General features: G+C 44.4%; 2 protein-coding genes and 1 long non-coding RNA gene across 6 annotated transcripts in view; 2 read left to right on the top strand and 1 right to left on the bottom strand.

Annotated features, from left to right (window-relative positions):
- LOC310693666 overlaps nucleotides 1–27,056 on the bottom strand; it is a 321,657-nt gene that overhangs the window by 75,539 nt on the left and 219,062 nt on the right. The window lies entirely within an intron of this gene.
- ARPP19 (cAMP regulated phosphoprotein 19) lies at nucleotides 298–11,144 on the top strand. Of its 2 annotated transcripts, none has more exons than XM_083476059.1 (3): nucleotides 298–629; nucleotides 4,829–4,951; nucleotides 7,999–11,144. In XM_083476059.1, exons 1-3 carry the CDS (start codon nucleotides 585–587, stop codon nucleotides 8,167–8,169), a joined length of 339 nt encoding a protein of 112 aa, XP_083332185.1. In that variant the 5' UTR covers nucleotides 298–584; the 3' UTR covers nucleotides 8,170–11,144. The 2 variants fall into 2 exon arrangements, with proteins under 2 accessions (XP_083332185.1, XP_083332186.1); XM_083476060.1 differs by lacking the exon at nucleotides 298–629 and adding an exon at nucleotides 1,773–3,063 and having other exon boundaries at nucleotides 4,655–4,951.
- Nucleotides 19,770–27,056, top strand: part of MYO5A (myosin VA) — a 124,404-nt gene continuing 117,117 nt past the window's right edge. For all 3 annotated transcript variants that reach the window (XM_083475521.1, XM_083475520.1, XM_083475517.1), the window contains exon 1: nucleotides 19,770–20,206. In XM_083475521.1, coding sequence (XP_083331647.1) covers nucleotides 20,180–20,206 — 27 coding nt within the window. In that variant the 5' untranslated portion in view covers nucleotides 19,770–20,179. The remainder of the gene's footprint in view (nucleotides 20,207–27,056) is intronic.

The following is a 27,056-nucleotide window of genomic DNA, read 5'->3' as shown; positions in this document are numbered from 1 at the left end:
TCTTTATGGTCCAGCTCTCATTTCCATACATCACTACTGGGAAAACCATAGCTTTAACTATACGGACCTTTGTTGGCGAGGTGATGTCTCTGCCTTTTAAGATGCTGTCTAGGTTTGTCATTGCTTTTCTCTCAAGAACGGAGTTTACTCCCGTGTAATTGGGGATAGGACGGCACCCTTCTTCTCAACACCCGCGTCTACATTAGAGGAGAGCTGCCGAGAACATCAAGCTCAGTCCCAAGCACCAATAAACTACATCTCCCAGAATGCCACAGCGGACGAGCGGGATCCCATAGGGGAGCGCAATGTGACGCACGCAAGCTGCAAGCCGTGATCCTCCTGCGAGAGAGCCGCATATCCCGCGCCTGCCCTTCTCCGGCCTCATCCATTTGCTCTTCAGCGGGGCGGCAGGGTAGCGGGGCAACTCGGAACGCGAGCAGAAATTTGAGCCTGCCGGCTCGCCGTCGTCCGCGGGCGGCCATCTTGTGTGCGGTTGTGGTACCACCAGCAGGAGCAGCAGCAGCTGATCGCCGGCTCCAGGCCTTTCTCCTCCGGTGGGTTGCTGCCGCGGTTGTGTGGAAGCCATGTCTGCGGAGAGCCCGGAGCCCGCTTCGGCGGAGGAGCAGAAGGTGAGGCGTCGCTGCCGGGCCTGAGGCGGTGCGAGAGGGAAGGAGAGCGCTCAGGCGCCATGTCCGGAGCCGGCGGAGGCAGCTTAGGCCGCGACTTGGCTGAGGGGGAAAGTTTAGTCAGGGGAGTCTCCCCTCACACACCGGCTTGCCTTCCTCTCTGGGCCCAAATTCTTTTATCGGGGGCTTAGGGGGACGGTTCCTGAGAGAAGCTTTGGTTCACCTCAGCCGCCTGGCGCGCGCGCGCATTATATGGCGCAAAGTCTAGGGAAAGGCCTCTCTGTGCATGTATATGTATGTGTGCTGCTAGTTTCCGTGGTGGGTGCGAGTGTGGGTATCCCTGCCGTCCCCCCGTCGCCTTAAGAGCCTCCCTTTCCGCTCCTGGCAGGCGAGTTTCCCTCCTTCGTGGAGAAACGGCCGCAGCAGGAGCCACAAAACTTTGCGCTGGGCGAGCGAAAGCTGAGGGGCGCCGCCGAGGCCACCCGCGTTTGGTTCCGCAGCGCGTAGGGTGGCGGCGCCACTTTCGCCTCACGTTTTGTTACTATTACTATTGCTATTACTATTTATTTATTATTTCCCTTGGTCGGCGGGGACGAGGTGCTTTCCCAACGCCGGCGAGATAGGGCGGGCTGATGAGGCCTCCGGGTCGCCTTGCCCCATTCGCGGTCTCGAACTCGCAGGGAGGGAGCCCGGGGTGGGCGTGCCCGCCGCCGAGGCCGCAAGCGCCTCCTTGGGCCCGTATTGTCTGGTTTGCAGCAAGCCGGGGAAAGCGCGGCGTGAATGTGACGACATCGGCCCCTCATCACGCTCGCTCCCCCGCAACGTGCAGCGTGGAGCCCGCGTACGCGGCTCGTGAGCCCCCTTAGCCCGCCTCGCTTCGAGGTATCATTTTTATGCCCATGGGTGTAAATCTTAGTTTTTTGTTAATTGCCAGCATTCTGTTTCATATATACCAGTGATGGCCAAACTTGGGTCTCCAGCTGTTTTGGGACTACAATTCCCATCATCCCTCACCACTGGTCCTGTTAGCTAGGGATGATGGGAGTTGTAGTCCAACAACAGCTGGAGGGCCAAGTTTGGCCATTACTGGTATATACAAAAGAGGCAGGCTTTGATGCTGCTTTAGTGCAGTAAAGAAGCTGTAATGGACTGATTTTATGCTTCAGTGTTCCAAACTCCAGCTGTTTTTGGACTACAATTTCCATCATCCCTGACCACTGGTCCTGCTAGCTAGGGATGGTGGGAGTTGTAGTCCCCAAAAAACAGTTGGATTGCCAGGTTTGGGGAAATACTGCTTTAGCCTATAAAGAACAAAAATTAGGGTCAATATGCCATTTCTACTCAGGCATACCTGGGAGTAGACAGAATTAAACTTGGTGTGATTTTTTGAGGAAATATGTGTAGGATTGGGCTGAAAGTGCATTGGAGGGGGGAGACTACGTAACTCCCTGTAATTTTTTTTGTTCTGAACTGGCCTGCAGTGAAGAAGTCTTACCATGGGATATAAAGTTGTTTGTTGGTCTGGGTTCTTTTTAAGAGTTATGTATTAAAAGTCTAAAACAATTAACTGTTTTTGCATTTTGTTTACTGACTTTTAATAAAAACAATATTTTCACACCTGCAACTTGAAGATACTTTAACCCAGGCTTCCTCAAACCCTCCAATGGTCAGGAATTATGGGAATTTTTAGTCTCAAAACATCTGGAGGGCCGAGTTTAAGGAAGCCTGCTTTAACGCAATAACTCAGTGGATTTTAAGCATACCTACATGGTTTGGATTGTGTCCTTATTATTCCATGTGTTCATATTAGCACCACTTATATTACAGGAGGTCATTATCAGAGTGAAGCTTTGGAACTTAATTGAAAACTACTGTCCAGCATCTGTTTGTTATCTGAGGGGGCAGCACATGGATATTCTGATGCTTTTCTGTTCCCGGCCACATAATCCCAGGTTGTGGCTCATGTTGATTCCTCAAATAGCAGACAATAAATGTAGGCTGGGTGCAAATAACTTGTGACCTACAAAGCTGTATTATAGCTTGTTTGACAGTCCCTATGTTTGCAGACCAAGGTTATTGTACCTATCGTAGGCTGCAGAAGAGCTACATGCGTGTCAGTGGAAGGGCTATTAGCCGGGTTCTGAGTCCACTTGCAGTGCCTTTTACTCTTTCTCTGGAGTGAGGGAAGAGGCAAAGTATTATTGAAATACTGAACCTTTGTGTGTGGTTGTAATTGTAAGCTGCTTTGAGAACCATTCTTGGCTGAGAAATGGGGTATACATCTTTTGAAGGGTTATTCAGCTGGGTGGATCACAAAATATACAGGCCTAATCTCTAGGTGTTCATGCATTTTTACCCAACTTAAAAGCAGTGTACATATTTTTGTAAAATGGGCAGTAACCCTGGTATTATTCAGTTAGTGAAAACAGTTATTACCGTATTTTTCGCCCCATAAGACGCACTTTTTCCTCTCCAAAAATGAAGAGGAAATCGGGGTGCGTCTTATGGGGCGAATGCCTGCAAGCCTCGCGCGCTCGGCAGGAGGTCCCACCGGGTGCGCGAGGCTTGGGGCGGCAGCCTGTCGCCCGAAGCACGGGGAGCCCTCGGGAGGGCTCCCCCTGCTTCGGGCGAGTGTCTGCAAGCCTCGCGCACCCGGCAGGAGGTCCCACCGGGTGCGCGAGGCTTGGGGCGGCAGCGGGCTGGTAGCTTCTAGGTGCGCGCAAGCAGTCCGCTGCCGCCCCAAGCCTCGCGCACCCGGTGGGACCTCCTGCCGGGTGCGCCAGGCTTGGGGCGGCAGCGGACTGGTAGCTTCTAGGTGCGCGCAAGCAGTCCGCTGCCGCCCCAAGCCTCGCGCACCCGGTGGGACCTCCTGCCGGGTGCGCCAGGCTTGGGGCGGCAGCGGACTGCTTGCGCGCACCTAAAAGCTAGCAGTCCGCTGCCGCCCCAAGCCTCGCGCACCCGGTGGGACCTCCTGCCGGGTGCGTGAGGCTTGGGGCGGCAGCGGACTGCTAGCTTCTAGGTGCGCGCAAGCAGTCCGCTGCCGCCCCAAGCCTCGCGCACCCGGTGGGACCTCCTGCCGGGTGCGCCAGGCTTGGGGCGGCAGCGGACTGCTTGCGCGCACCTAAAAGCTAGCAGTCCGCTGCCGCCCCAAGCCTCGCGCACCCGGTGGGACCTCCTGCCGGGTGCGCCAGGCTTGGGGCGGCAGCGGACTGCTTGCGCGCACCTAAAAGCTAGCAGTCCGCTGCCGCCCCAAGCCTCGCGCACCTGGTGGGACCTCCTGCCGGGTGCGTGAGGCTTGGGGCGGCAGCGGACTGCTAGCTTCTAGGTGCGCGCAAGCAGTCCGCTGCCGCCCCAAGCCTCGCGCACCCGGTGGGACCTCCTGCCGGGTGCGCCAGGCTTGGGGCGGCAGCGGACTGCTTGCGCGCACCTAGAAGCTACCAGTCCGCTGCCGCCCCAAGCCTCGCGCACCCGGTGGGACCTCCTGCCGGGTGCGCCAGGCTTGGGGCGGCAGCGGACTGCTAGCTTCTAGGTGCGCGCAAGCAGTCCGCTGCCGCCCCAAGCCTCGCGCACCCGGTGGGACCTCCTGCTGGGTGCGCCAGGCTTGGGGCGGCAGCGGACTGCTTGCGCGCACCTAGAAGCTTGGGGCGCGCTGACCTCAGCACGCCCCAAGCTCCTGGTATAGCGCAGCGATCCGCTAGCCCTGGGAGAGCCCCGCGGCTCTCCCAGGGCTAGCGGACTGCTTGCCGGCACGCAGAAGCTTGGGGCACGCTGACCTCAGCTTGCTCCAAGCTTCTGGATTAGCGCAGGAGTCCGCTAGCCCTGGGAGAGGCGCCCGGCTCTCCCACGCTAGCGGAGACCTTGCCTGCACGCAGAAGCTTGGGGCGCGCTGAGCTCCGCACGCCCCAAGCTCCTGGTGTAGCGCAGCGCACCTGGGGGGGGAAATAAAATTTTTTTCCTTTATTTCCCCCCCAAAAATCTAGGTGCGTCTTATGGGCCGGTGCGTCTTATGGGGCGAAAAATACGGTAAGTGTGGTATACGTTGGATGTGAAAACTGATAGGGCTAATCACATCATATATTGCTGGTGGGGGGATTAGCCAATAAAGGTTGAATATTTAAAGATGGGCATTTTGTGAAATTGCAAGATGATTCAAAGGAAGGCATAAGTAATGTAGTAGAAATACTAATTCCTTGTGTTTTCAGGAAATGGAAGACAAGGTGATTAGTCCTGAGAAAGCTGAAGAAGCAAAGTTGAAGGCCAGATATCCTCATCTGGGACAAAAGCCTGGGGGCTCAGATTTCTTGAGAAAGCGGCTCCAGAAAGGAGTGAGTAAGCTTGAACCATGTGTAGTTAGTCTGTCTAAGCAAGTAAAGCCTTTTATTCTGTCTGCTTGCAATGATGCCAGTTTTGCTCATATGGATGAGAAGTTTGCTTTGAAACCAACACCTCAATCATGCTTTCTGGGCAGTAAAGGCCTATCAATTTCAGTTGTGATTCAGTGAAAGCATACTTCACTTCATATCAGAGCCCACAAACGGTGCATGGTGCTTTCTAAATTGACATTTTCCCTCCAATCTCTGTGTGTTTTTAAAAGTAGGCATTCTTCACACTTTGCTTAAAAGAGCTGTGAAAATACGTTGCGTGAATTACTTGTTTCTTCAAGAACACACAGTTTAATAAAAAGCAAATGTAACTGTTGATCCAGAAGAAAATAAAAACCAGCATCCACAGTTGGGCAGTACCATTATTGGGACCAAGGCATCTCTGCCTTGGTTCGCCTCAGTCCCCACCATTGACACTTACCCTTGGGCTGTACCTGGCAGTGCCTTGTGTTCTCCCTCTACATGTGAGGTGTGCAAAGCAGCATTAACCCTCACACACCTGCAGCGGCAGATCAGGCATCCAGCAAACAGCCTCTTTACATTGGAGCTTGTTTTGGTGTTGCAAGCCAGCTGATTTGCAGGGCAGGGCATCAGCAAAAGAGTCATGTATTTTAGGGCAAGCTGCCCAGCAAGCATCACAGCAGTGCCAGCCAGCCAAGATGGAAATGTTAGGCGCCAAATGTGGCCACCAGACATCTCCACTTGCTCACAAAAGGCCAGATGCCAGTCGCGAAATGTGACTGGTGCCTACTTAGTTTCAAACACTGAGTTACATTAACTTGAAAACTAAAATTGGTCCATTGGTACAGATTCTCCTTTAGTTTTAAAGACTTAATAAGGCTTTAGGGAACACAGAGTATTTTGTGGCCTACTTGGTCGTGAAGGTGGGGATTGTTAAACTGGAACAGTGAAAGCATACATGCTCAAGTATTCACATACTCCATATTAGTGATCATTTATTTAAATTATATATGAACTTTTTGTCCTGTCCCTCTGCAAAAAAATAAACAGGCATAAAGCAAATGTCTAAAGCAAATATTTATAAACCACAAATGGGCAGCAGTACTAAAAGTGACATTAATATTGTGGTGGACAATGCCTTAGCAATACTGTGAATTTTTTAAAAGGCTTTCTGAAATTAGAACATTATACAGCATTTTTCAAAAGGTCTGGCAAGTACTCTTGTTTTCCATCACCAAGAAATTTACTATACAGCCTAACAACCCCTTAAGATTAGATTGTATTTAACTTGCTACAGGATAACCTTTCAGATGAGAGGGACCTCTTTATGCATCTTTTCACGTGAAACTGGAATAATCGCCAAGGCCTCGACTAGTAACTCCGTAGTTCTGAAAGTTATTTCCAACATTTCGTGATTGTATTGAGAGTTGCCTGCAGAGTCCTGCTTTTATCAAGTAACCAAGTTTTGAAGGGGAGTATAGCTGCCATATCCAGAGTGTTATGGAAGTGGCTTTTACCTATATAATATAGTATACACCAGAATAGTTTTTAAACTTTATAACCATCACTGGCTCCAGCTAGTGTTTAATCCACTGTCTGGTAATGACACATGGGGATTTCACTGGGGGTATTAATCTGAGGTGTGAATATATTTTTCCGTGTGCTAATTCTTCAACTTTATATTTTTTGTACCTGAACACATTGCAATTAAGAAAATATGCCATATAGAACTTTATGAAGACTGGGAATAGATAGAAACATTTGAGTAAGCAATTAAACAGTGCCAACTTCCTTTCCCCCAGTTTATACAAATAAGAACATAATTATTCACATTTGGTTGAAAGCAAATATTAAACAGAGCAAAGTTTGAAAAAAAACAGAAAATAAACCAATTATGCTTTCTAAAATATATTGGATTATATCTAATTTAAAATGAGCTGAAGATAATAAATCATGGTAGAACCATGGTAGAACCAAGAAATGCAATGTAACATTCCAGCGAGCTTAGTGTCTGAGCAGGAATTCAAAACTTCATCTCTCTGGTTCAGAAATGGGGAGCCTGCGACCCTCTGGACTCCAGCTATCATTAACCTCAGTAAGCATGGCCAATCGTCAGGGACCTGTAGTCTAGAAACATACTTGCTGTAGTCATATCTCAACACTAACCCCTTCACCACCAGGACTGTCTGAAATATAAACAAATGGTTTCCTAAACAAATACCGTAGAAGACGACTTGTTAACCCCGGAAAAGAGGTTAAAAAGCCGGGGGTCATCTTATACGCTGGGTATGGACGGCGCCCCCCTGCAGCGGCAATGGGCTCTGCTCCGCGCCGGGCAGCTTTCTCTCGGCTCGGAGCTGCCCAGCGTATTAGGCAACTGGGCTTATAAAACGAACCCCCAAATTGCAGCTGCTAATCTACGGTAGTATAATCTGTCTTAAAAGTGTGGACGTGCCAATTAAGAGAAGCCTGTTTTGTAATGCTTTACACCTTTACTAATAGACAATAATTCCACTTGTTGATGGCAAGAAAATGCTAGCAATAAAAGTAACCCATAATCTTCTTTGAATATTATTTCTATTTATAATTCTGCAAGGCTGAAATAGTTTTATTCAGACTTTGCTCTGTTTGTTCATAGGTGCTAATTACTCACATGGCTGCAATATAAAGACACCTGTTTTGTTCATTAAGATAAATAACATGCTTTAAGCAAGATTCTTAAACTTCCCTAGCCTTTACATATCTGGTTTTAGACTAACAGGCTACATTTGATGGGTTATAACTATTTGATCAGGTATAAGTTTCGTTTTCCTGTCTCAACTTATATAAAACCTGCTTGAGGGTTTCCCACAGGCATCTTGTTGACCACTGCGAGAACAAACAGGATGCTGCACTAGATGGCCTGATCCAGCAGGCTGTTCTTACAGTAAGCCCAGAATGTCGTACAGTTAGGCGATTCTTGGGGAAAGTAGTATATTTAGTGTGTGTTTCTGTTCTACTCAATTCACCGATTCTTTCTTGCCTTACAGCAAAAGTACTTTGATTCTGGGGATTACAATATGGCTAAAGCAAAGATGAAGAATAAGCAACTCCCTACTGCAGCTCCTGATAAGACCGAAGTTACAGGTGACCACATTCCCACTCCACAGGACCTTCCACAGCGGAAACCCTCTCTTGTTGCTAGCAAGCTGGCTGGCTGACTAGATGGCAGAACTGCATGAATCTTCTCATTCCCTTAATATTTCCTTAATAGTTACTTCTCACATTTTTTGTTTCCACTAAGTCATTGACTGACCGCTTTGCAGGTAGTGGTAGCTTGTGCTGCTATTGTAAGAGAGTCCTGTTAAGAATTAAGTTGTGTAGTCCATGGAAGAATTGAGAACAATGCACTGATTTTAAAAAAGGACACGTTTTGTTAGAGCAATGTAAAGTAATCTACTTGAAAAATGTACATATTACCTATTCGCTACTGTAGGGCTGGTTCCAGCAAGTGACATAGCAGGTTTGACAATTTTTTTTATGTTTCTGCTTTCTTTAGTTCACCTTAGTTACAGCATAGTATGTTTCTATTGAATACAACCACCTATTGTGTTTCTTGTGTTTGGTTTTGTAAACTAGAGGTTTTAGACCGCAAGTTGCTAGAAGGTAAAGCATGTATTTAAAACAAAACAAAACATGGGGCTCTGACTTAATTTGTGTATCTGCTCTTGAACTTGAATGGCCTTAAACCTACTTCAGCTTTAACAATAGATTTTTTACTTGGGCAATATTTGCTCATTTTGGTGTAATTCTTGTAAAACTCGTGCTTATCGACAACTGCCTGTTGAAGCTGGTATTCCTTTTGGTCCTGTAGTGTAGAACACATTTTTGAAGTGAATGAAGTGTGCATGTGCATAGACTGAATTCACTTTTGTGCCATTTCTGTAAATAAGATGGTTTTGCACAACTTTTGCAAATATCTGTTAACTTTACATTTTAAAAAAAATGTGCCAACTGGAAGCACAAATAATTCTGTACCTTTGAAAGTCACAATCCTCATTTGAGTCAAACTATGTTACTGAAAATAACAGACTTCTGCGTTTAAAATCTGGAAATCACTTAAAGAACTATTATAGAAAGGCTTCGCTAGTATATCCTTTCTCTGTGTCAACAGTAACCTACAGTGATTAGTCTAAATATATACTATAGATACAAAACACTTTAGCTGGTATACCTTAAGGCAAAGCACTTCAAGGGGGCTAAATTATTTTAAAGGTAAGTACATCACGTTAAGCAACTTGTAGATAACTAGGGTATTCCAAAGCTACTACAACATCTGCATCTTTTAAAATCTATGCAGGATATGTTGGAATGTGAAAATATGGGTATATTTTGATGCTATTAGAGGTCTCTGACACATAAAAGAACATCTAGTTGTTAAGTAATCCATACATTTGGATTGGGAAGTGCTACTGAAATTTTTTTTTACATATATTGTAGTGATTCATGATAAACATTCTAAGTCTTTATTTGTCAGAGTATGTTATCAATACTACAGCAGGAGTGGTTCAGTGAATTGACCTATTTGCCTTGCATATTGGATAGAAATGACAGTTAAAACTAGTTAACATCTATGGTGGTATTTTTGTCTGTGCTAAAGGAATTTTATATTATTTTCCCTGTTACCTACACTGTAAAAGAAACAAGACTCTGCTGGCTTCTTCCAAGAGGATTCTTTTTTGGGGGGAGGGGGAAAGTTGTCAAAAGAGCTTACTTTTTTTTGCAAAGCCCCCACCCTTTAAAAAGCAAATTTGAGACAATACAGCTAATAATATAATCATGTTAGTTCTGACCTATAATACTAATCAAGAGACCTGGTTTCAAAGGTACTGATTACTACTAACTCCCATTGTCTTCATCTCTCAATTTTTTTTAAAAAATCTTAACCTTGTTTCTGTATCAAAATTGGGTATCTTAAAATACTTGGGTGTTAGGTTTAGATATACTGGAGATTAGGGCTGTTTTTTCATTATCTGTTCTGTCTTAAATGAGGAAAATACTTTCAAAGTCTCTAGCATATCAGTTTTTGTCTATGGGAAGTAATTCAGTAATTGGTTGTATCTCATTTTGATTTAATCTCCCTGTAACATGAATATATTCACTGAAACAGACTTAATAGCGAAGTTAATACCTTGTTATTAGTGAAGTGAAGTTGAGGAGAACAGCCCTCTGTTTAATGCAAGAGGAACAAGGTAACATTAAGTGGCTTTTTATTGAAGGTTGCTAATGTACATTCACAATTTATTTTTGTAGAAATAAGTAAAAGCTAGGCTTTCTGAAAAGTGACTGGCCTAAAAGTAGTAGTTCTGAACAGCAAATGACTTGGAATATTTCCTAGTTTCTATTACACCACAGATCATAGTTAGATGAGCTGGTTTGACATATAGGGAGGTATAAATAGCCATGTAAATCTAAACATTCCATTCCCCCAGTTACAGTTTGCTATTTTATATTATTGTTGTGACTGCAAATTTTCCGTGTCCACCAATGAATTAAAATGTTAAAGACTGTAAAGAGAACATAAGCTGGTGATCCATAAGAATATATACTACAGTACCAACCAGTTCATTCTGATGTTGGACCTGTGTCTCTGGATAAACCTCAACTGAAGATAGTTTGATCATCTATGCTGTGAAGGAGACAAGGAGCTAGATCAACAATCATTTTATAGAAGAGCAAGTGGATTACTAACTTTCAACTTTAAGCTTACTCCAACAAGATAAAGCTGTAAAACTTGTGTACATACTGTATAATATGAGTTTTACTATTTGATAAAATGACCTTTTTCAGAGATCTATCTGCACTATAGTCTAGCAATCGATCAGCTTTATGCAGTGATTAGTAGTGCTCAAGTACGTCTATAATGAAGACAGTATGTTGTAACCCCCAAACTCTTCCCAGTAGTTAACTAGTGGAGTAATTAAGTGATTCAGAAGTGTTCTTCCCCTCACTCCCATCCCATCCATTCATTATTCATTGTCATAGGAGAGTGTGTGTGCAGAGGCCACAAAAGAACTGTTTGGTTTGATATATTCCTTAATGCATTTTTGATGCTGAAGTGGTGAAAATTTCAGTTGCTCCTTACCAACATCCACCTTGTATAGTATGCATAATAAATTCATCTAATTAGTTTTCATCGCTCTGTAGAAGTTTGTCTGGTCTCTTACTGTGTTTACTTCCACAACTCATTTAATCTTTTAGCTTAAAAAGTCCCAATAGAACTTGCTTTGCACTTCTATGACTAGGCCTGTTTTTGTAGTGTATGTCCAACTACAAAAATATAACATACTTTATTGTAACTACCTTTATATACATCAGTACCTATTTTTCTAATAACAGTATTAAAGCTTATTGTTTGACTTTAATTCCATAATAGGCTTGTTTCTATGCTTATGAGATGTAAGTGTTGTTTGTGGTAATTAACCTGAACTTTAACTGAACAGTCATAACCTTCAGATGGGATTCTTATTATAGGGTCTAAAGCAAGAGCTGGAGAAGCCCTTTAATGCCTAGTGAATCTGGTGTTTTCTAATACAAAAACCAAGGTGCTCAACAACCTCTAGCATACAACTTGGCTGGAAGTTTATCGATCACCAAGACTGCCTTAGAATGCAGACATCTGCAAACTGCAGCTTTAGCTCACAATCGAAGAACATAATCCAACCTGCGTTCTATCTGTCCTGTCTTGTCTACTTTGACTGGTAGTGACTGTTATATTTTTACTGGGCACAATGGCGTTTGAACCTGGAACTTTCATTCAAAGCATGAAAGCAGCTGCACATTTTCTCTGCCATGCTGAACGCATTTCATCTCCTGTGCCTTCCGGTCTATCAGTTGTTTACAATGGAACTTAGGTTTGTAAGGCTGTTTGAGTAATGTCCAGCTGGGCTGCCCAATGATTGCCTATTTCTTTAATAAATTGTATTGGTCAACCAAATACAGGTTATAGCCCTGAATAGTAGATATACCATTATGAAGAAATATGGTAGCCAGCCCTTACCTTATGCCACAATGGCTCTATTCTACCTCCACTGTTGGGAATCAGTATGCCTCTGAATACCAGTTGCTGAGAATCACAAGGAGAGTGCTGTTGCACTTGGGGTCCTGCTCGCAGGCATCTGGTTGGCCACTGAGAACAGAATGCTGGCCTTGATGTGCCTTTGGTCTGATCCAGCAGGCTTATTGTGTTCTAAACTGGGTCAATGACACCCTCCCCAGCAGAGGTTGTTGCAGAGGCTGAGACCACAGGCTTGCACACTCACGCTGCCAACTGAGTGATCTCTCACGATGCAATATATTTTGTTGCGGGAGCAAGACCAAAATAGCTAGATACAACAGAATAAGGCTGCTTTGCGTAGGGCAGAGCATAGCCATGTGATGGCAGCCGTCTTGTATCAATATCCCAAAGTACCTGGATAAACTTACAAACTCAGTGCAGGACTAGATTGATTTCATCCCTCAAGCATTTATTACACGTTGACTAAAATATAATATGCATTGCACCTGGTGAAACTCCACTTGATGCAAGCAGTCTCTTGGTTTTTTTTTATACACGGTATAGGAAATGGTGTATAACAGTTCTGGGCTTGATTCTATAAATAGATGTGCACTGTATCTACACTTTAAATATAGCTATATGAACAAGTTTCTATATTGGGGAGGTTGAGCTGATCAGACTTGGAGGCATTATTGTTAACTCTAAAAGGCCTGAGGCACTCCAAATACAAAAGGTAAGTTGAGAGGGGTTTATAGCATTTACATCATCATAGAGTACTTCCAGGTTGGTGTTTGTTGTGGAATTTATGCTCCTTGCAGCATCTACATGATGTTGGTATCAAAACGCCAGTCTTTATATCTCTCCCCCCCCCCCCCCCGATTTGCCATTTCTGGAGAAAATCCCAAGAAGTAAAAACTTAAACCACACACACTCATCAGTGACTAGTTTTAATATCTCAAACACCTTGATGCAAAGTAACTGTGTGAAAGTACCCTTAACCTTGCTTTCCACCACAACTCATGCTAGGCGTGTTGTTTTTGGTCATCCTGGCTACAACTTATTTTTCTCTCTCCTTTTAAAGGGGGCAACACATTTCATGGTGTAAAGTGTGGTGCACCTTAAGCAAAAAAAGGGGGGGGGAGGCTTGATTTTAAATCCCTCTTTGTAAATGGCACACATTCTTCAGCATCCTCCTTTGGTAGATCAGACATGGTTGGGATTGGTTCCAGCATGAAAGCAAATCCTTAAATCTTTGCAAGTTAATATTTAAACACTCTTGTCATTCTGTTATTAAGAGAAGGCAGCCAAGAAAATGCATCCTTATTCTTTCTGCACTCCGCCTTGAAGGTATGTTGGAGTGTGTCTCACAGTTCCTGAACTCCCAGTTCCTTTGAATGCAAGGAACAAACTGCAGGTACAATAAGTTGCCTTGATGCTGTTAGGTGGAGCTCTTCTCTATCGGATGCATCTCTTGCACAGTGGTAACTACTTCCAGAGCAGTTCCCCCCCCCCCAGGAAGTTCCCACTCAGACTGAGCCCTGTTGCAGCTTGGTCTACTTTCCAGCCATCTTGATGTCACTGGATATCAGTTACAGATAGGTAGCCGTGTTGGTCTGCCATAGTCAAAATAAAAAAGTTCCTTCCAGTAGCACCTTAAAGACCAACTAAGTTAGTTCTTGGTATGAGCTTTCGTGTGCATGCATACGCCTGAAGGAGTATTTTCAACACACACAACAACAAGACAAATCAGAACAAACAACAACTTCACAACACAACACCTCTCAACCCACTGGAGAACAACAACCACCCTCCCAACAGAACACTGACCACCAACTACCACCGAAAAAGTGTTACACAGGTATCTGAAGAAGTGTGCATGCACACGAAAGCTCATACCAAGAACTAACTTAGTTGGTCTTTAAGGTGCTACTGGAAGGAATTTTTTTATTTTCACTGGATATCAGCACTCCTGCATCACACAGAACATGTATGTGACGATACAAAATGCTTAGAGCTCTGCGAAAGTAGACGAGAGTTGCTGGAACAAACATATTAAACCTCTTCCTGGGTTGTACCACTTCATACTACACATGGGGGTGTTCTATACTGTATGCACAAAGCCACATGAATAAAAATAAACAAATCCCTATAATGAGGAGGAAGCCTAGAGCTGAGGCAGCTAAAAACATCCACCATACAGTGACCACGATGTGGATGCTGCAGTTTTTGTATAGTGGTACCTTGGGTTACATACGCTTCAGGTTACATATGCTGCATGTTACAGACTCCACTAACCCAGAAATGGTACCTCGGGATAAGAACTTTGCTTCAGGATAAGAACAGAAATCGTGCTCCGGCGGCGCGGCAGCAGCAGGAGGCCCCATCAGCTAAGTGGTGCTTCAGGTTAAGAACAGTTTTGGGTTAAGAACGGACCTCCAGAACGAATTAAGCACTTAACCCGAGGTACCACTGTACTATGCAGAAATAAAATGCTGGCTGTTCTTGGTATATAGGACTTGCTCCCTGAACTTTGTGTGCATCATAAAATAAAAAACGGGATTTGGCTTACTGTGTCACATTTCTAGTGAGGAGCAGAGCTAAGAGGAAGATGCAGAGATCTTCATGCAGCTTCTTCTGATTCTTTACTTCCTACGCAAGTCAGAGAACTTGTGAGCAAGGTCAGGTCAGCTCCAATACATTTTGCTGGCTGAGGCCTCAATATGTATACTACCCATGACTGCTCAAGTTATTTTGGAACTCGATGCAGAAACTCCTACTCTCAGAGTTAAAATATAAACATGGGTGTATGCAGAATTCTTTTCCAGGGTTGCGGAGGGGGAGGTATATGAATACCAAATATATAAATTCATATTTTGTCTAAAAGGAACAGACTTCTATAGATCTATAAGCTTGTATAGAAAAGGTGGTGGTGAGATTGTTGTCTATGTGCACACACATTCTCTCTAACCAGCTAGTTATTACAAAACAAACTATAAACAGCTGTCTTCCAAATTTGATGAAGCTAAGAAGCTCTGAGGCTAGAAAAGAGACCATCTAGGAACTGAATATATTGTACTTTTAATTTGATGGAAGAAATGAAACAAATGATGCCCAACTGCTAAATAAACATTCCTAAGAACATGTCATTTTCCTTGTAGTGGCTTGATACCTGCTACCTCTCTGCTTCCGAAAATAGCTGGATGTGCCTTAATCCTATAACTTCCTCACTATGGAAACCTGAGACCACGCCGCCTTTCTGCTCTATCTGTATCTCTCCAGATCTTGTGCCTGCTTCCTACAAATGCAGTTGAACTCCACTTAGAAGAACTGAATGATTAGCCTATATACCCGTAATCTGCTCCCCCTTTTAGCATTTGGAGTCTACCTAAGACCACAGTGCCACCCTGAGTGTTGTATTACTACCTAAATCAACAAATCATGATAACATTTATTTCAAAGAAGGTTCCATCAATACGGTCCAAAGGCCTATGAGGTGAACATCCTTCTTCTTCTCCTTCGGAATAAGCTGCATGGCTACAACCCTGGTCATACTTGAAACAAGTCCCTCTGAAACCAATAGGATGCAAAGGGTCCTCTAAGTGCCACTTTCTGCCCAATTTACTTATGAATAAGTGGTTAGGACTGGATTTTAAACATATCTAGCATAAGAGTCTTAAGTCTGGTCTTTTACAGCAACTGGATGCTCCTCAATTCCCCATTTCTCTAAATTAAATGAACTGATGATTCCCTAAGTATATGCTTTACGGCCACTCTCACTGCTAGCATGCTCATCTCAGCTATCTGCCAATCTCCCATTCCCACCACCCTTCTGAGTAATACTCCTCCCCACCTTCTCACTATATAGAAGGGTCTGGCAACTTCTGTTTCAGTGTATCTGAAGAAGTGTGCATGCACACGAAAGCTCATACCAAGAACTAACTTAGTTGGTCTTTAAGGTGCTACTGGAAGGAATTTTTTTATTTTGACTATGCTAGCATGCTGTATTCCTGGACATAAAGCCCCTCTTAATTACAGCAGCTGGATGCTCCTTTAATTTCCAACAACAGCTGAATTTGAATGCCTCTCCATTTTGAGGCAACCACTATATATTCACTATACTGTACCCCACTCTCAACATTTCGTGCTATCCCTGAGCTCTTAAACACATGGCTATATATCAAGCCTGTTTACTAAGAAGTATGTCTGACTTGAGTGGGACATTTTGCAACCCAACCCTAGGCAAGTTTACTTGGGAGTAAGTTAAGCTGAGCTGAAAGGGATGTAAAGCTACTACTGGCTCTTGACTACTTACCTAGAAGAAAGCCTACTGAACTCACAGGGTCTTGCTCTTGTGTAAGCATTCAAAGGATTAGTCTGCATGCCTGAAATGCATTGCAACTGTAGTGTGTAATCTTACGCAGTGATCAATTCAAAATATACTTCTACAGTAAGTCCACATTGACAGCAATGGAACGTACTGATGAAACACAGGATCTGATAGTTATTTGGAGATTGTCATCAGAGTGGGTTCTCAAGAGGAAGCAGCAACGGTTGTGATTATATGTGCAGTTACTTGGGGATAAATGCTTCTTATTATTACCTTGCTTTTCTGTTAAACACACACAAAGTGACTTCCAAGAGTTAACAAAACAATAAAATAAGGAAATGGTATGAAAAAACAAAAAATTAAAAGGATTAGTAAGCAGATAAAGAACAATTCTGCAAACAAAAAATTCTAACACTTTTTTTTAAACGGCAAGCACTGCATTGAAATATAAAAGCTCTTTAAGCATAAAGCTGAAAGCTAGAAGAGGAGGTGCCTAATGGATTTCCGCTAGGAAGGTATTCCACAATCTTGCTATCTGGACTAGAAAAAGTCCTGTCACTGATAGCCACCATTTGTTTGATGTCACTTAGGTGAAACCAGCCTTCCAGAAAAGAGCAGAATCACTGCAAGAGACAGTTTTGTGACTGGTGCATATGGGGTTTATGTCCTACCAGTGCTGTGCCTTTTTGGTTGTGGGGCCCCCTCCACATCCAGAGAGGGTTCTCATGCTGGCATACACATGGCCGCCAGATGGGGCAGGGGCCTGAATCAGGCCCAGCCCATTATTTCCTTTGGGGTATGTCCATATCCTTTGGATAGCTTGGATCTGCCTGGCGGTAATGACATGGCAGCAGTCTGAGCAGGATTTGAATATGTATCCTTTGTATCCTTCACTCCCATGCATGCTGCATGCCCTTCATGTCTCATTGTTTTGGACATTACTCCAAGCAGATCAATGGGAGGCAAGACTTCTGTCTGCCAGTAAGTGAATGGATTTCTACATTGTGCATGTTTTCCACTGCTAGGGTGAGGGTATTTCTTCCAATGGGGGTTCCCAATTGCCAAGGGAAGGGGTGCTTGCTCCATAGCCTAATCCTCTCCAACCTGGTGGGTTTGGGGTTTGGATTGCATAGTTATTAGAAGGCAAGTGTTAGCTTATTAGTATGGAGTAAATCTCTATATACTCAATGGGACTTACTTTTGAGTAAAATGCTTAAGAATGCCCTGTAACAAATCTACTAAGTATGGCATACACTTTAGTGGACTACAGCCAACTTCCTGAGATATATGAAATATTATCTCCGTGAAGCTGAAATCTTGTAGAAACATGCCCAGATCCAGTTGAAGTTAACATTTCATGTAACTGCTTAAAGCTGACTCTAACAGGTTTATGAAAGCACCCCCCACTCAAAAGACTGCAATCCTAAATGTACTTGGGAAATGAATTTTATTGGAACTTATTCCTGAGAAAATATCCTTAGGATCCCACTGTAACAGAGTAATACTATGTAACCATGTATACTCATAAATGCCACTTTCTTCAGTAAAGCTTAAAGGTAAAGGTAAAGGGACCCCTGACTGTTAAGGCCAGTCACAGACAACTCGGGTTGCAGCGCTCATCTCGCTTTACTAGCCAAGGGAGCCGATGTTTGTCTACAGACAGTTTTTCCGGGTCATGTGGCCAGCATGACTAAGCTGCTTCTGGCGAACCAGAGCAGCACACGGAAATGCCATTTACCTTCCCGGTGCAGTGGTACCTATTTATCTACTTGCACTTTGACGTGCTTTCGAACTGCTAGGTTGGCAGGAGCAGGGACTGAGCAATGGGTGCTCACCCCACCCGATTTGAAACACCGACCTTCTGATCGGCAAGTCCTAGGCTCTGTGGTTTGTGCATCTATAGCCCTATGCACACAGACCTGTGAATAACTTTCAGAAGACTAGCTAGGTTTCTGTTTCAGAAAGATAAGCAAGGAGTCTTGTGACACCTTGAGGCCTAACCAATTTATTGTAGCCCACCTTTTTCCTGGAGTTCCCTTCATCAGCTGCATGAAGCACTACCTTCACTTGGCAGGTGTGTGTGTATATGCATATTTATTTATTAAATCTTTATTATGCCCTTCAACTGTAGATCAAGGTGGTTCACATCATAAAAATACAAGATAAAAACACAAATATATCCATCAAGCACACACAGGCATGGGTGTACAGAAAAAAGATATCTATAAAAATTAATAATAAATTTGAATCCCACTCATCTGACTGGGTTGCCCTGGCCACTCTGGCCGGCTCCCAGCATCCACGGGATCAAATGGCAACAGAATGCAAACAGTGCAGTCAATGACTCGACTGTACTTTTTGGTCTGTTCAAGGACGCTGCATGGCCCATCCATTGCTTGCTTAATTTATCTGGGCGCAGTAAGGCCCAGCTAAGCCTCATGGACAGTGCCGGATTCATGTGTAAGCTAAACAAGCTATAGCTTAGGGCCCCACACTCCTGGGGGCCCCCAAAAAAAATTAAAGGAAAAAAACCTGGATGTACATTTCCAAAATATAAGATAAAAAACAAATAAAACCTACATACAGCAAGTGTTTTGTGTTGTGCAGGTTCCTATGATGTAAATAATGGGCCCCACCTGCTCCCTAAAATATCAAAGGTTTGCTCATTTCTATATATAGGGTGTGGGACATGGGTGGCGCTGTGGGTTAAACCACAGAGCCTAGGACTTGCTGATCAGAAGGTCGGCTGTTCGAATCCCTGCAACGGGGTGAGCTCTCGTTGCTCGGTCCCTGCTCCTGCCAACCTAGCAGCTGGCACATCAAAAGTGCAAGTAGATAAATAGGTACCGCTCTGGCGGGAAGGTAAATGGCGTTTCCGTGCACTGCTCTGGTTCAACAGAAGCGGCTTAGTCATGCTGGCCACATGACCCAGAAGTTGTACGCCGGCTCCCTCGGCCAATAAAGCGAGATGAGCGCTGCAACCCCAGAGTCGGCCACGACTGGACCTAATGGTCAGGGGTCCCTTTGCCTTTATATATAGGATGCTTACATTCTGCATGTGTAAATAGCTTTAGATACCTATTAGGTCCATAAATGACCACACAGCACAAAAAACAGCGCCAATTTGTTATTGACAAAGGACAGCTGGGCATATAAAGGGCCCCATTACTTTTAGTAGCTCAGGGCCTCATCAAACCTAAATCCAGCCCTGCTCTTGGAAAGGATGCATCCGAGAAAGGATGCAAACCGAGGCTCGCGATGCAAATCTGCGAAGCCTTTTCTAAATAAGCACAAAAACAACACCCCACCCGCAGGTTCTTCTGGGTTTCTGCGGGAGGCCGGACTCGGCCAGGGAGCGAGCAGCCCGGCTCTGAGGTCGCTCCTTCCTCGCCTCGGCCCGCCGACACTTCGCCCGCGCGGCCGGTGGGAGGCAGCGCGCGCCCGCGAGAGAGCCGCCCGGCGGCCGCCTTCCCTTTCTCCGGCGCCGGCTGGTACCCACAATGCACGAAGAGCCCCTGCAGCCGGAGCGGGAGGAGGAGGAGGAGGAGGGAGCCGGCTGCGCGCCTGCATCACCCCCATCCTCCCTGCCCTTCCCAGGTAGCAACATGGCGAGGCCAGCCCAGCCGCCTCCTGAGGAAAAACGGCAGCCGTGAGCGGGGCGCCGCGGCAAGACGCCTCGCCTCTCTCGGCGCGCGCCCCGCCCTGCGCCCCGCCCCGGGCTGCCTGCCTGCCTGGCCGGCCTCCCTCCGTCCCTCCCTCGCCGCTTCCCTCGCTCCAGCCCGGAGGCGAAGAGCCGCTGCCATCGCGGCCGCCCGCCCGGAGCAGCCCCTGCAGCGCCGCTGCAGCCATGGCAGCGTCCGAGCTGTACACAAAGGTGAGCGGCGGGGAGCGGGGCGGCGCGGCGGGGAGAGAGAGACGGGCGCCAACGAGGCCTACTACGCTTTCCACCTCAGCCTTGCAAAGGCGGGAATGAATGGCGAGGGGAGGCCGAGGCCGTTGCAGGGTGCTTGGCAACGCCGCGGGAGGGGTGTGGGCCTCGTTGCCAAGGGGACGGGTGTGTGTGTGTGGGGTGTGTGTGTGTGTAGTGAATGGGGCCAGGCCCTCGACGAGCGATGGTGGTGCCTATGAGTCACACACAGCAGTGATGGAGGAGACGGGATTTGGTCCCTATGAGCCATTTCTCTCCCTCATCTCTCTTTCTGCCATCCCCACCTTTATTTTATTTTATTTTATTTTAGGATGTTGGGTTAGGGAACGAGGAGCCGGCCTCCCTCACAAGCAGAGAGGTTGGGTGCTCCACCTGTCATGGGCGAGCTGGTTGAGATTCCTGCATTGCAGGGGGTTGGACTAGATGACCCCCGGGACCCCTTCCGACTCCGCGATGCTATTATACCTCCCTGTACATCCAGGGGGTGGCGGGGCTGGGATGGGCCGGTTGTCACCTTCCTGTCAGGGCCTCTGTGGCTGAGGAGCATCTGCCTTGCCTGCGTCTCCTTCCTCTCTCCTTCCTGGTGACCTGAAAGTGAAGAAAACAAAGGGGCTGCTCTTCATTTGGAGCAGCTCGCTCACATGTTACCTTGTTTTATGTCCTCTTCCTCAGCTATTTCTCTCCACCCCCCCCCCTTTAACATTTTCATCACATGCTGTCATCTTGTGGCACCTGAAAGCCTAGCATCATTTATTGCGGCTGGAGCTTTGGGTGGTGGAGGAGCGTTTGCTTTGTCGGTTGTATTGCTGCTTGCCTGATGAGGAATTCTGCTCATAATAATCCCAGCTACGTGCCCGCTCTCAAACCATTGCATTTTTACATCTTCTGTTAGTTAAGCATGAGTCATGCTTGATTTCCTTATAATCAGCCGGTGTTTGTTTTTGCACAGTAATGAAAACACTTGCAGTTTGGAAGGAAATAATGCAGAGTGCAGTCCTTGGCAGTGGTGGTTTTTAGGTTCCCTTGTTTTCCATGGATGCGCAGCTGGTGGTGGATGAAAGCTAGGTTATGCCAAGGGAGGGAAGGGCAGGCGATGCAAGCTCCTTGTCTCTTAGCAGCCTGACTCGGCAGCTCCCTTGGGGAAGCTTCAGTGCTAATGAATTGGGCTGTGTGATGTGTTGGGATAACTCATACAAAGAACACTCTAATTGCAGCATGCAGCCTCACGCTTGGTTCCCAAGCTAAACTTTAATTATGGCCATAGCTATAGACATGGAACACACACATTGACTACATGTGTAGCCGAACCTCAGTCATGTGCCTCGTGCTGTCGTTTGGAGGTTCTTGTTATTTATTTAAAAATGCCTGTGAGGAGGGAGATAACAGTTCCCCAGCTATTTCTCTTGTTCCATACAAATTGATGGGGGAAATATGCTATACAGAATAAGAGGAAAAGGGCTTGGTAGATGCATCATATGTCTCCGGTGATCACATTAGATATCATGATATGTGAAATATCAGCTTTTCAATATGTATAGATGTGGTATTGTCACAGAGTTCTCTAGCTCAGGGTGTTGTGGCTATGCTTCTTGAATATGCTTCTCAAATTAATCCCTAGTTTTGCTACCGATATTTTTTGTTTCTAGGGCTGATGGCGTTCTGTGAAGCCCAGAGATTGAGAATGTCAAATTCTCATCGCTAATGCATTTAAATTAATATCTATTTTAATCTCATTTATTGCATTTATAAGCTTGAATTCTAAGCTGTGTCTCCTGGCAAAACTTCACTGGTTCTCTTTGTATAGTCAACTTCATCTTCTGCTCTAATAACAAAGACAACCTAGCTAGCTAGGTAGTCATCAGGCCAGCCATACAATGCAATCCATTAATTTTTTTCTGTGAACAATATAGGTAGCATAGAATTTGGGTCTTGCCATTCAAAACAAATAACCTCTTATTCAATCTGTGGAACATCATTTGAATGTTTTTCAGTCTAGGTTCTTTTAATTCTGCTTGGTGGAATTCAGTTTGGGTTCATAAAGCTTGCAGTACAAGAACACAAACTTTTTATAAGTGTATATATTAATATTGTGTTTACCTTTTAGCTTTGGGGTAGAGTCTGTACTTTTAACTGTGTGTGTTATTGAACTAGCTATTATTTTATAACTCATTTTGGACACAATTTTAATTAGTGTTTGGCTTCTCTGGAAAAGCTTATCTCTGGTGCATGTGGAATCATTTGAAGTAGAAGAATAATAGTCCAGTGTAAGTAGGGACTGGGAGGTAAACTTCATGCTGAAGGTCTATAATGATCTTATGAAGCCCATTCTTTTTGGGGGAGTGGAGAAGAGACTAACTATGCAATCCTATACATGTCTATTCAGAAGTAAGTCCAATTGAGTTCAGTGGGGTTGTTGTTGTTGTTTAGTTGTTTAGTCGTGTCCGACTCTTCGTGACCCCATGGACCAGAGCACGCCAGGCACTCCTGTCTTCCACTGCCTCCCGCAGTTTGGTCAAACTCATGCTGGTAGCTTGGAGAACACTATCCAACCATCTCGTCCTCTGTTGTCCCCTTCTCCTTGTGCCCTCCATCTTTCCCAACATCAGGGTCTTTTCCAGGGAGTCTTCTCTTCTCATGAGGTGGCCAAAGTATTGGAGCCTCAGCTTCATGATCTGTCCTTCCAGTGAGCACTCAGGGCTGATTTCCTTAAGAATGGATAAGTTTGATCTTCTTGCAGTCCATAGGACTCTCAAGAGTCTCCTCCAGCACCGTTACTTTCATGTAAGTGCAGTTGAGACTTTTTGTAATTAAAAGCAACATTAAAGGACTTTGTGTGTTGGATTTGTCTGAGCACCTGATTTTCCTGGGTTGAAGGAGTCATAAAAATATGAACTGCCCGCTAGTGTTTTCTTTTTTGATACTATGAGCATGTAAGGCTTCATTTGTGTTTAAATCATACGAGAAATGCTAATGTGGAGATTGTAATTTACACAATTTGGTAATTGGTACAAAAGAAAACAAGGCATTATAGCATCCGGATCTTTTTTTTACTATAGTGGGCATTTATGCGTAAAGTGTTGTCAGACATGAATCACACCAGGATCTATGAGCTAGCTGGAGTTGGCACTTTCTACAGACCAAGCAAACCGATGTTTGTGTGAAGTGATTATGGTGTATAGAAATATATTCACATGTCAAAGAAGTTCCTCCACTCTTAGACCATATTCTATTTCCTAGGAATTACCCAGAAGAAAAAGCAAAATGATCTAAATGCAGATGAATCAATGTCTGAGTGTGTCTACAAGTCACATTTGTGTTTTTTCTGCAGAAAAGTACCTAGGCCTTGTTTGTAGTCAGCAGGAGACTCAGTTAAAACTCCAAATAAATATAATGGGCTTCTCACTGAGATAAGTGTTCACATTAATGACATCATGCATTGACTTCAGTGGTGATAGATGCAAGTACAGTCAGGAGCAAGCTGTTTAAAACTCATCATTTTCTAAAACAAGTGGCAGGAACCTTTGCTTACATTTTCTCGGGTAAGCACATCTCAAGTTGTGCTTTTCTAACTTCTCCCTACTTTTAAAAGACGATTTCTGTTTTTCTTTTAATAAGATGCTGCCCACTTCTGTGCTGTATCGTCCTTCCAATAATATTAAATAATAAATAAAATATCATAAAATAAAATAAAAGTAATAAAGGGAAGATGCTTTACTGTGTTTCTGCATTTTATTTTATATATCCTTTCAATTCTTAAAATGTATTCATTTCTAGGATTTTATGTGTTGAGCTGTCTGGCAATTCCTACAAATATATAATTGCAAAATAGTGGAGTTACCGCCCCACTGAATTGTATCTCATCCCAACTTTGTATTTTTTTCAGACACCAATTAATAAATGACACTTTTTAAAGCAGGCTTTTAGTGGCTGATGAGTTCAGTCCTTTAATGGTATATTTAATTTTGCTTTTTATATAATTAAATATATTATGGAAATTATTAATATAATATAATATAATATAATATAATATAATATAATATAATATAAATGTGTGTGTGTGTGTGTAAACACACTGATAATTTTCAGTAAAGGATGGTATAGAAATCTATGTTATGCTAGGATTGGAAATAAATAAAGCTACTTCCAATTTACTGAAATAAAGTAGCACTAGTCCACCATCTCTGTTAATTCAGTTACTGAAAAATGAAACAATTCTTCAAAATTACTATACATAGTGCTTTTTGGAAATTTGATTCCCAGCCCCTGCAAAAAGATGCTAGTCACTGCTACCCAATTCTTCTGTCTATCTTTTCCTTCCTGGTGGCTAGAAATACTTCATCATCAGTTTTCAAGCTCACTTATATGACAGCAGGAACTGGTAGCCTAGAGAGAAACAGTTTTCTTGGAAAAACTTGCCATAAAATTGCAATAGCACAGCAAGACAGAAACAGGTTTGAGTCTTCCCAATTAAACCCAGACACTGTGTAAACAGTACCTAAGCTAACGGAAAATGTGAACTAAGCGAAAGAGTTTCCCATCAGCTTTGTAGATTGACAAGTCTGAAGCTGTGAAAAATTTGAGCAGATCAACTGCTAAATAGTGGTTTAGAGTGCTTCATCTGAACACTGAGTTTCTTCGGAGGAAATGAAATCAGCCTGGGCAGGGCTGCCTACTCTGGGAGACTGAGTTCTGTTCCTGGAAGTGTGTTCTTGCTCCACAAATCGGTCATAGGGGATGTATTTTGAAATGCATGTAGACTTGTATAGTTAAAAATTAAACTTGTAATTTTTGCTCCATGAACAATTATTTTTTCAGCCGGAGTTAATTAGTTGGGTTGTTTTTCACAGAGCAAGAAAAATGCAACGGAACCTCCCAAACACCCTTCAGAACAAACATCCTCACTTTTGTATTGGCCCATGCACATTTAAAGCGGCTTGCTTAAATGACACTAATAAGAGCAGACATCCAGCAGAGCCAATTTAAATATGGCAGAGTGACAGCAGTTACTTCTTGTGTACATCTTGGGGTTATGGTGTTTCAAATGCAAGCAAAGTAACAATGAGTAAAGAAGGTTGTAAAGTCAATCATGGCTCTGTCCAGTATGGTTAGGTGTTCGGTGAAATACAATATAGAACATGGATAGGCAAACTAAGTCCTGGGGGCCAGATCCAGCCCAATTGCCTTCTTAATCCAGCCCGTGGACTGCCCGGGAATCAGCGTGTTTTTACATGAGTAGAATGTGTCCTTTTATTTGAAACACATCTCTGGGTTATTTGTGGGGCATAGGAATTCATTCATTATTTTTTTCAAAATATAGTCCGGCCCCCCACAAGGTCTGAGGGACAGTGGACTGCCCCCCTGCTGAGAAAGTCTGCTGACCCCTGATATAGAATCATAGAATTGTAGAGTTGGAAGGGACTCTGAGGATCAAATAGTCCAACTCCTTGCAATGCAGGAATACTGCTCTGGTCAGACCTCACCTGGAGTACTGTGTCCAGTTCTGGGCACCACAGTTCAAGAAGGACACTGACAAACTGGAACGTGTCCAGAGGAGGGCAACCAAAATGGTCAAAGGCCTGGAAACGATGCCTTATGAGGAACGGCTAAAGGAGCTGGGCATGTTTAGCCTGGAGAAGAGGAGGTTAAGGGGTGATATGATAGCCATGTTCAAATATATAAAAGGATGTCACATAGAGGAGGGAGAAAGGTTGTTTTCTGCTGCTCCAGAGAAGCGGACACGGAGCAATGGATCCAAACTACAAGAAAGAAGATTCCACCTAAACATTAGGAAGAACTTCCTGACAGTAAGAGCTGTTTGACAGTGGAATTTGCTGCCAAGGAGTGTGGTGGAGTCTCCTACTTTGGAGGTCTTTAAGCAGAGGCTTGACAACCATATGTCAGGAGTGCTCTGATGGTGTTTCCTGCTTGGCAGGGGGTTGGACTCGATGGCCCTTGTGGTCTCTTCCAACTCTATGATTCTATGATTCTATACACAGCTGTCCCATATGGGGATCAAACCTGCAACCTTGGCGTTATCAGCACCATGCTCTAACCAACTTAGCCTGTGTGTTCCTTACCCTTGACACAGTTATCAGTCAGGCAATTTTTGGCCACGTCTATCCACAATTTAGGATGGAAAGCATGTGGGTGTTCATATGTGACATGCTTTTGGACTTCGATACCCACATTAGAAAATCATGTTAAGTCTTATAGCATGTGTCTGGCTTCATCCTGAAAGGCTTCCTTAGCAATTTCCTAACAGTGGCACTTGTGCTTTGCTCTTAAATTCCTTTGCCACTTAAAGCAAAGCCAATTTACTCTGGGGTGTGGCAGATCGTTAGTAGATAAATGCTGAATAGGCTCAAATCTGAGAACCACTAACCACTCCCAGTATTCTGCTCCTTTGTGATGTGACACAGTACATGAATCAGCACTTTGTGAGATGGTTCAGCAGAATAGCTTAAAGAGGATTGGAAATAGAAAATTCCAGAGTTCTACTGCTGTGATGCCAAGTAAGAGTGGATTCGCACATACCATACCTTTACAATGCAGATTTTTGAGTTTCTTCCGTATGCAGCATTCCCTCCACAATGTGTACTGATGCACATCTAGAAGAGTTAGTAGCTGTAACTTGTGCTTAGCTGTTATGTGATAAAAAGCAGGTACAAGCCAGGTACACCCTTGGCTACCTGTGTTCTCCTGAATCATTTATCATGGGACTATTTATTAAAATGGTAAAAAGTGTGCTATAAATGTGAAGGAAGTGGGAATATTATAGCATACAGTCAAGCAACCC

Source organism: Podarcis liolepis, assembly GCF_965112155.1.
Source record: "Podarcis liolepis genome assembly, chromosome: 14".
Taxonomy (NCBI): Eukaryota; Metazoa; Chordata; class Lepidosauria; order Squamata; family Lacertidae; genus Podarcis; species Podarcis liolepis.
Note: the sequence above shows the minus strand (reverse complement) of the source record. Positions and strands in the feature narration are given on the sequence as shown.